At 33.5% G+C, this 9,757-nt stretch overlaps 1 protein-coding gene across 2 annotated transcripts; it reads right to left on the reverse strand.

Annotated features, from left to right (window-relative positions):
• Window positions 1–272: 272 nt before the first annotated feature.
• Window positions 273–6,522, reverse strand: LOC105344452 (uncharacterized). Of its 2 annotated transcripts, none has more exons than XM_011452239.4 (7): window positions 6,435–6,522; window positions 5,373–5,444; window positions 3,995–5,208; window positions 3,527–3,719; window positions 3,047–3,369; window positions 2,705–2,941; window positions 273–2,590 (listed from the first exon to the last, which is right to left on the reverse strand). In XM_011452239.4, the coding sequence occupies exons 2-7, from the start codon at window positions 5,420–5,422 to the stop codon at window positions 651–653; spliced, it is 3,957 nt and encodes a 1,318-aa protein (XP_011450541.3). In that variant the 5' UTR covers window positions 5,423–5,444; window positions 6,435–6,522; the 3' UTR covers window positions 273–650. The 2 variants fall into 2 exon arrangements, with proteins under 2 accessions (XP_011450541.3, XP_065937144.1); XM_066081072.1 differs by lacking the exon at window positions 6,435–6,522 and adding an exon at window positions 6,073–6,395.
• Window positions 6,523–9,757: the final 3,235 nt, after the last annotated feature.

A 9,757-nucleotide genomic window follows, 5' to 3' on the forward strand; every position in this document is an offset into this window, starting at 1 on the left:
GCGGATCCAGATTTTTTTTCAATGCGAAGGAGGGGGATTTTTCGATGGATATTCAAGTTTGACAGGTGGCTCCAAGACTTACCTTTGTAAAGTCAATATCATTTTAAGGAAAGTCAAATTTTCCAGGGGATCCGGACCCCTCGACCCCTCTATCGTAGATCCGCGCATGATGTATATCATAAAAGAGGAATAGAAAAGAAAACTTCATATTTAATTTATGTTGTACATATGAAAAGTTAAGAGAAAGATAGACAGCCAATAATGTGACGTTTGAATAGAAATTTAATTGAACCATGAACTGTATTCATATATTTATTTCTGTTCAAATAAAGTACAATGTATTGTTTTGATAACTTGAAATTATTTTTGCAATCATTTAATGATTTTGTAATGATTTTTACTTAGACAAGTTAACACATCAATAGATTATCTAATTTAAAATCGTACAAAATGAAAATCAATTATATCGACCTCTTGAATCATCTCTACGAAATGTGAACATTGATCAAATGTAGACATTAATTTTAAGTTTTATTGTTATGGAGCATAGATTCATAGACATATTCGTTAAAAGTGTATACACATTTCAGGGATATAATCATGTTGTGATTATATCCAAGCTTAAATAAATGTTTTTGTTCCGTTAAAATCTAAGTCATAGGTCGGAACATGGGAGCATTAAAATAACCTGATTCTCTCCTCGTAAGGCAACTACTCAACATTTGAATTAATTCTTCAATGTTCGGATGAGAATGACGATATGTCTCTAGGTCTTTTATATGCTCGCGTATGATTTCGAAATCTTTAGGTTCAAAACAGACGCAAACTAAATGTGAACAAATGGTACGCAATTCACTTATAACTCTTGATGATTGTTCATATTTCTGTTGATATATTTCATCTCTGAGGTGGTCATCTTCTATATCATTAATTTCAAGTTCATTTTGTCCTTTAAGAAGTCGTTTTGCGCAATTGATAGCTGTTAACAGAAGCTTTTTAGACATTTCAAAATCCATACGGCGGAAATATTCGAAAGCTTGTTCGTCTAACCACACAGCAATAAGAATATGATTCTGGGTAACGAACTTTGGTATTTCCATACAACCAATTTGTTCATCTATATCCCCGCTAAGAACATCACGCACAAAAACAACACCAGCTTTGATTTGGCTGAGAACATCTGCGCCACACTCTGTGTCATATAATACTGCAAGAGCTTTTTTTGCAGAGGCATCTTCCATCATACTCAAAGCTTCCAAAAACATATCTTGAAAACTAGGAGGATCTGAGGGCAATGGAGCCAAGAGTACTTCCTCGTAAACTGTCTTTAACATTATGTATGCATCTTCATACAGTTTCAGTTTTATAAGTGGCATAATAGATTTCAAATTAGCTGGGATAAATACTTTTTCCCAAGTGTAATTAATGTCTTTAGTGCGCTCAAAATGCTCACAGTCTTTGAGAACAGACATTCCATTTTTTAAAATAGATCCCCATCCATAAGCATCAAACAAATGTTCAATACACTGAATTGGAAATACCCTCAATGCTTCTATATGAACACACAATGCCTGGACTTCTTCTTCAGAATAGTAATCGAGAAGATTGTTACTAGCAATGAAGTAATGGGGTATACATCGTTTTTTGACACATTGTAGTAAATCTGATAGCAGATAAACCATGCAGCCGGCAGGATTGTCCTCCCAAGATTCATGTTTGATTTGTTCACAAGCGTAAAAGAACACGCTTTTCATGTGTTTTTGTTTAAGAGGTCTTGGAACATTGCGATTCATATGTTCCATCAGTAATTTAAAGATTGAGAAAGTATCTTTTTGAATTTTAGTCAACCCCTTTTTGAAAAGGAGTTTCTCACCCTGTGAAAACACGAATTTCCATTCCACTTCTGGTTGACAACTTGAAGGATGGGCTCTCTGTATAATTAGACATTCACTAGTTAAAACTTCCCGTCTTATCTCCGCTGATGGCCAAATAGTGGTTCTTTCTTCTGATTGCCATTCTTTTCTTACCGACGGTGGAAAAGAGGGGCATTTATAACCCCAAAAATATTTCGATATTCCCTTTGCCTTTAATGTATTCTTTATATTTTCCGGTATATTGACCGCTTTCAAGTACACACTTCCAAATGAGCGCACAAGTCTAGTTGTCCACGTACGCTCATTATTGAATACTGGTACCAGTCGACAATATCCTGCGTGGCTGTCGGATTCAACCAAACAAACACTGCATGCTATCATGGTATCCGTCTTTGAAAAGAAAAGTTCTACATCTATACCACAAATAATAAAACTTGGAAAATTTGTGGTCGTCTTGTCTACGTAATATTGCATTTTCCTCCCTTTGCTGGCATCTACTATATACCTATTGGTTCCATCAGCGGCTGCACCATACAATTCGTAGTCTACATTGATACCACTAACGTAATATTTCAATTCAGAATTAAAAGTTGATTTTAACGTCACGACGGGAAGGTACGCAAACAACTTTTTTAATACGTAGGAGAAGTGCGGCAGAGCAAGTCCTGTGACTCTGTCTACTGACATGGAATCCGAAACAATGGCTTTTAGAGTTTCTAAAACAAAGGAAAAAACTTGTCTTATTAGTCTAGACATGTATTCAGATATACAAAGGAAAACATCAATATTAGTATACAAACGATACGTGATATAAAGTACAAGATACGAACTCTTATCGTCTACATCTTCCAACCGCAGTATTTGGTGTTGTAATCCATATTTCAAGAAAGGGCTTTTAATATCTGGCTCAAGCATTTGGTCTTTGTTCTGTGGATTCTTGTCTTCCGATAAGACATCTTTAATGTATTTTTTAGTAGCTGCACGACCTATTTTTTCCTCTATCCATTCCATTAATTTTGCTTTGTTTTCTGTCGGACAATTCACTTGTAAACGTCGAATAAGGGATTCTGAAATGAAGCAACATTTTTGGAATTTTCATTTGGTTCTACAAAATTTATAACCAAGTTTATCAATAGTGAGATCATAAAAACATGAAATGATGAAAAGTTTACTGTATGGCCATTCTTTTTCCCAGTCAAGGGGTCGCAAACTTAAGTAGTGGAACTCTCCAATGTGTCCAAGAAATATGGTTAATTTCTGCCGCTTTGTAATTGGTCTTCCTTCCGATAGAATTTCCGTACGTCTGATATCGTCCTCGTAGACATTGAAAACAACCACCACTAAATTCAATGCGTCTGCTATGGACTTCAAAACCATATGATCTCCCCATTGATAATTCTGTTCCATTCTTTGTAAATAGTGTTCCCATGATTCTGTAGAAAGGAAATCTTCTAGTCGACTTCCATCACTCTGACAAGGATTATGTCGTAAGTATCTGAAAAAGCATTACAGTTAGAGCTGCACTAAGTATAATATAACAAGGCTAGTTGTTCTTGTTCAGAAGCAAAATGATCATGGATTCAGATAAATGCTATAATTCCTTAATTGAGAATATGTATTGCAGGGAGATAGTATTTGTACATATTAGCTACCTCACGGCTTGACGACGCAAAATCTTGCAGTTGTAACCTAAATCCCCATTGATATGGAGCTGGTCTGCAATTGCTCTAAACATGCAGTTACCGTCTGGTGCAACATCTCTCAGTTCGAAAAGGTTATCGGAGGCAAATTTTCTGATAGACTGCATAAAGGTCGGCATATTCACAAACTGACTAATCCCTTTACCTGGAAAATAAGCATAAAAATATTGGACATTATCTTTCTATCTATAAATTATTAAGTGAAGAAGAAAAACCAAATTGCTACCTCGAAAACTTAAATATCTTTTATATACTATATTTTGAGAGAGCTCTTCTTCATTAAGAAACCAATATAGTTTAAAAATGGCCACGACTATCAAGCACCCTAAAAGAATGCCAAACTGCATCAAATGTTTCAAAATTATGAATGATACTAGAAATGTAAACTTGACGATGCAGAATGTTGTTTTTACAACTTACTGTATCGTCCCCCTGTATCTGCATATCCACTTGAACCAAGCATGCTTTGTACTGCAGATGGATTTTGTGGCATTTTATTATCCAGGGTGTAATGGTCAGAATAGTAATCATCGTACAAATATTCATTGTCTTCCATCGTGTCGAAAATTTCTGATTCCCATGATAATTCGGAATCTGGACCGTCACCATCTTCCTCCAAGCTGTAATGTTTCTCTTCAGCCTCAAGTTGAACCATGTATTTTTTAGTATCAGTCTGCAAATTTTGACTTTGATGTTTTTGTTCCGTCAAAGGTTTATTATCTAAGATTCCTTTGTCATGTGCATCTTCTGATCTAATGGATTTACCTTTTTCAGAACATCTTTCTTGGTTTTTTGTAGAATTACATGTAAAACCAGGTTGGCACCCTATTTTGGCGTTTTCTTCAACAAACGTTTCTGCAGATGCCTTTGTAGGTTGTGCTAGTGTTTCCGGACAACTGGGGTGAGTCACTTTTGATGGAAGGTTCCACAAAGTTTTCTCTTCTGACATATCTTGTACAGACGAATTATGTGAGTCTGAGACAATTGGTAATGTTCTAGATTTTTCCTGTGAAGCCTCGTTAACTATCTTTTCTTTCTTTGGTTTTTGTAATTGTTTTTCTTCTGTATCTATCGGAGCTTGTACAGAGGTATCGGTATTTGGACTTGAATTTATTTTCTGGTAGAATGACTGGTCCCAATCATGCCGATGATCATATTCCAAAGAAGATTGGTGAAATTGTTTCTCGTCAGTTTGTTCTGAGGCATTGTATGGGTTCGTCCTTGAACTGGAACGTAGTTGACGTGCTAAACTACATGCAAAACATGTACAGGTGTCCAAACGATCTCTATCTGTCAGTTCATCACCATCTACTTCATCGTTATATAAATCCCCATCTTCATCTAATAACTTGTTTTTTATTTCTTCTTCTCGTCCAGTTGCGTCCCTTTGATTATTGATACACCAAAACTTACCAGGAGAGATGTTTGTGGATCGCATCGACTGTTTCTCCATGAGTTGTGACATTGGGTGGGATTTCTCCTCTTGTCCTGTAATTTCATATATTTTCTCAGAGTAGCCATTGTCAAACTCATTATCGGTCCCTTTCTGCAGGAATTTGGTCTGGTTTTTGCGACCAGTCGGTGGATATAAGACCCAAAAATATAATGGTCCGTTTTCTCTATCCGTTGTTCTTCTGTTCATAAAATTGCTAAGATCAATTATCATTTTCAAGTTGACGCCAAATGACATTAACATATCAAAGTTCTACTCAACATTGAGATTTACTTAATATATCGTTTGTTGTTTTGTTTATTCTTCACATGCTACAATTAATTTATTTTTTATTTTAAGTCTTACCTGCTGTTTCCTGTCTGAAAATTTGGTAAACTGGGAGCTTTCCTACTCATTGTGTATGTTCTTGGTGAAGCACTGAAATATCAATGCAATATAAAATGACTAATGGGACGAGTTTGCTATTAGAGAAGGCGGTATCTTTCTTGCATGGACTTTTACTTGGTGTAAATTTCTTCACCAGTTAAATACGATAATTAAAAAAAACCCTTTCAGATTATTGGGTTCTTTATATAACAACGATTATGTCCAAAATTTTAAAAAATGAAATATACAGTGTATTGCAATGAATTAATTTAATCAAATTATATTTTAGTATAAAAGAGAACATGCATAGCTGTTATAAGCATTTTATGAATGACATACTTTGGTATAGCAAACTTTGGTCATATAAAAGTAACTTTATTATTACATTATCGTTATTAACTCCAGAACGAGTCATAAATTGATAAAGAATGGATATGTATTTGTACGATACACTGCTTAAAGTGAATACAGTGTCCATTATGACAAATGTTGGCATACTTTGGAGTAAACTGTAACCTCTTACAATATGATGTAAGTACGTTTTATTTGAAAAAAACAACAACAACAGTATTGATAGTTAGTTAAAAAATAAAAAATACTACATTAATTGAACATAACACACTTCTACTGAATCAGTAAGAGTGATGTATTTCCGTCACTGGAATATGGTTTCACTAACATTTTATTTCCGGCTTGGTTCTAAACGATTATTCAAAAATTCTACATAACTGCAGATACTCCAGGCTGTAAGATATGTTATGAAAAATATGATAGAACTGCTGTACTAAGATTGTTATAAACACGTAATTATGCTTGGATTTTGCGATTTATCAGCACATCGATGACGTCTACCATATATTGTTCACTTTTCATGCTAACTAATAGAAAAGGATACATGTTATTGTTGGCTTTAGATGAAAGAACTATATAATTTTTCTCTTACACAAAACCAATAACATCACAACAAGAAAATAGTACAGATTTACAACAGAAGAAAACAAGGTATCAGACACACAATTACATTATAGCTGTGTATATTACCTCTGTTCTAGCTATATCCGACATTGTTAAAACGAAACTAGAAGGAAATTTTCAATTCCAAATTGAATCACTTGACGGAGTCGTGGGATTTCCGTTTAAATATAGTAGTCTATTTATAGCTTTCCTTCAACATGTTTGATCGTGATGGTGTAAAATTAAAATATGTGTTACAAAAAAGTTAAACAAATAATTTAGATTTTGTATTCCAAAAATCATACCTATTAATCAGAGTAAAGAAAGATAAATCTGGTATCAGATCTATAAGGTTTGTGTTGTCCCACTTTGCATCTAGATAAAAGATTTTATTAATTTTATCCACTTTCAAATAAAGATACAAACTGTGGGAAGCAAATCAGCTGTGTCTTCTTTTTTCCTTTTTTTTTGGGGGGGGGGGGGAATAACCTTTACTTTGATTTTTCTCTCATTTAATTTTCTGTTCAAGAATAGTGCAGCTATATTCAAAACAGCTTCCGATATCAAATTCATACATATTAAATATACACTGGTTGTATGGGTAAAAATTAGAACAATTAGACATGTGTCCTGATGTTTAAATCTGACTTCACCTTATTCCACATTTTTTTTCCATTTTCATCCTATTCATTGAGAAATTTTAATCAATCTTTATAAATACAACAATAGAGGGGAGTTGGGGGGAGGGGAGGTTCAAACCATCCCACCACCTGTGATGCGAATATTCAAATGTATTAAATTCACATAACAAAATTACTTAAAATAGGCCTCAGACTCCCTGCCTACCTCAGCAAACAAAATTATCCCTCAGACCACCCCCCCCCCCCAACACACACACATACACACACACTAACTTGGAAAAAATATACACTGTATATTATCTGGGTTCCCGCATGGATATATATGTATGGGCCTATAGGTAGAGTTTTTTTTACCTTGACCTTCCTTCGCTGTTATAAAAAAAATATGCAGTTTGGCGGCTCTTTTTTTCAACAATGCTCCAGATCGTTTAGCATTAACTTTACTTTGAGCTCGACTCTTTTGCTCCTTGATTTGCAGCTGAATATATTGTTTCAGAAACTTTTGAAGATGTTCAAGGAAATTTCTTGCAAAGATACATATACATGCGCGGATCTAGAGGGGGGGTCGGGGGGGTCCCGACCCCCCCTGGAAAATGAAAATTTATTAAATTTACATAGTAAAATTATCGCGAAAATATGCATCGGACCCCCCCTGGCAAACACAATTATCCTTCGGACCCCCCTGGAAAAAATTTCTGGATCCGCGCATGATATAGGACAAAAACATATCGTCTTTTAAATATTCATCAAGATAGAAAACGCTTATATAGCATTAAAAAGCGATAATTGTAAGACGTTCATCTGAAAACTTTGAATTTGTAATGATCACAGTATTCAACTTAATGAAAAGAATCTAATACTCTAAATTTTTGTTTTAAATCAGTGTTTTACGCAAGAAATCAGAATATTTACATGTTTCAGTGTCACACTACGAATCGATATTGTACAATACGGTCTAATAAATTCAAATGATGTATTGTTGGGGCGCCAGCGGGGTTTGCATACGTATTTTGATATTTTAAATCGTACAATTGCTGAAAATGATATAAATATAAGTAATAAGGAATCATTCTTTAAATATTATGAGATGATAATTTCGATCGGGGCGTTATCAAATCCAATTAAGCCCTTGACCAAAAGGGCCTCAATAGACATAATACTCAAAGATGGATTCCATATTCCTAAAATAATTCTGAAATTACACAGAGTACGAAGACATGGCATGAACTGATAGGGATGAAAAATGGTGTGTGTATATATATAACCTAACACGACTCTCTAAACTTCCTGAAAATTATATACCCCTCTCTCTCTCTCTCTCTCTCTCTCTCTCTCTCTCTCTCTCTCTCTCTCTCTCTCTCAGTGGATGCTGACTGATGGGAGCCACGGGGACGGATCATTCGGAAGTTACTTTATTTTAGAAATCATGTAAAGTCTGATAATGTTAAGTAATAAACCAATGAATCATGTAAAGTCTGATAATGTTAAGTAATAAACCAATGAATCATGTAAAGTCTGATAATGTTAAGTAATAAACCAATGAATCATGTAAAGTCTGATAATGTTAAGTAATAAACCAATGAATCATGTAAAGTCTGATAATGTTAAGTAATAAACCAATGAATCATTTAAAGTCTGATAATGTTAAGTAATAAACCAATGAATCATTTAAAGTCTGATAATGTTAAGTAATAAACCAATGAATCATGTAAGGTCTGATAATGTTAAGTAATAAACCAATGAATCATTTAAAGTCTGATAATGTTAAGTAATAAACCAATGAATCATGTAAAGTCTGATAATGTTAAGTAATAAACCAATGAATCATTTAAAGTCTGATAATGTTAAGTAATAAACCAATGAATCATTTAAAGTCTGATAATGTTAAGTAATAAACCAATGAATCATGTAAGGTCTGATAATGTTAAGTAATAAACCAATGAATCATTTAAAGTCTGATAATGTTAAGTAATAAACCAATGAATCATTTAAAGTCTGATAATGTTAAGTAATAAACCAATGAATCATGTAAAGTCTGATAATGTTAAGTAATAAACCAATGAATCATTTAAAGTCTGATAATGTTAAGTAATAAACCAATGAATCATGTAAAGTCTGATAATGTTAAGTAATAAACCAATGAATCATGTAAAGTCTGATAATGTTAAGTAATAAACCAATGAATCATTTAAAGTCTGATAATGTTAAGTAATAAACCAATGAATCATTTAAAGTCTGATAATGTTAAGTAATAAACCAATGAATCATTTAAAGTCTGATAATGTTAAGTAATAAACCAATGAATCATGTAAGGTCTGATAATGTTAAGTAATAAACCAATGAATCATGTAAAGTCTGATAATGTTAAGTAATAAACCAATGAATCATGTAAAGTCTGATAATGTTAAGTAATAAACCAATGAATCATGTAAAGTCTGATAATGTTAAGTAATAAACCAATGAATCATGTAAGGTCTGATAATGTTAAGTAATAAACCAATGAATCATGTAAAGTCTGATAATGTTAAGTAATAAACCAATGAATATTTTAAGATCGGTAGAACCAAAGTCTGTAGAATCAAAGACGACAAGCTAACGGAAGCTACTGCTGTATATAAAAAAGGACGTTTTATGTTTAATTTTTTTATCTTATTGTAGACTTAAATTCTTAAGGTTTGATCCTTGGAATCACAGCTATTTTCTCGATCCGGCGTCGATTTCTTTATCATTTATTATTAATATGACGAGAATGGAGACTCTTTTTCAACA

Source organism: Magallana gigas, chromosome 4 (assembly GCF_963853765.1).
Source record: "Magallana gigas chromosome 4, xbMagGiga1.1, whole genome shotgun sequence".
Lineage (NCBI taxonomy): Eukaryota > Metazoa > Mollusca > Bivalvia > Ostreida > Ostreidae > Magallana > Magallana gigas.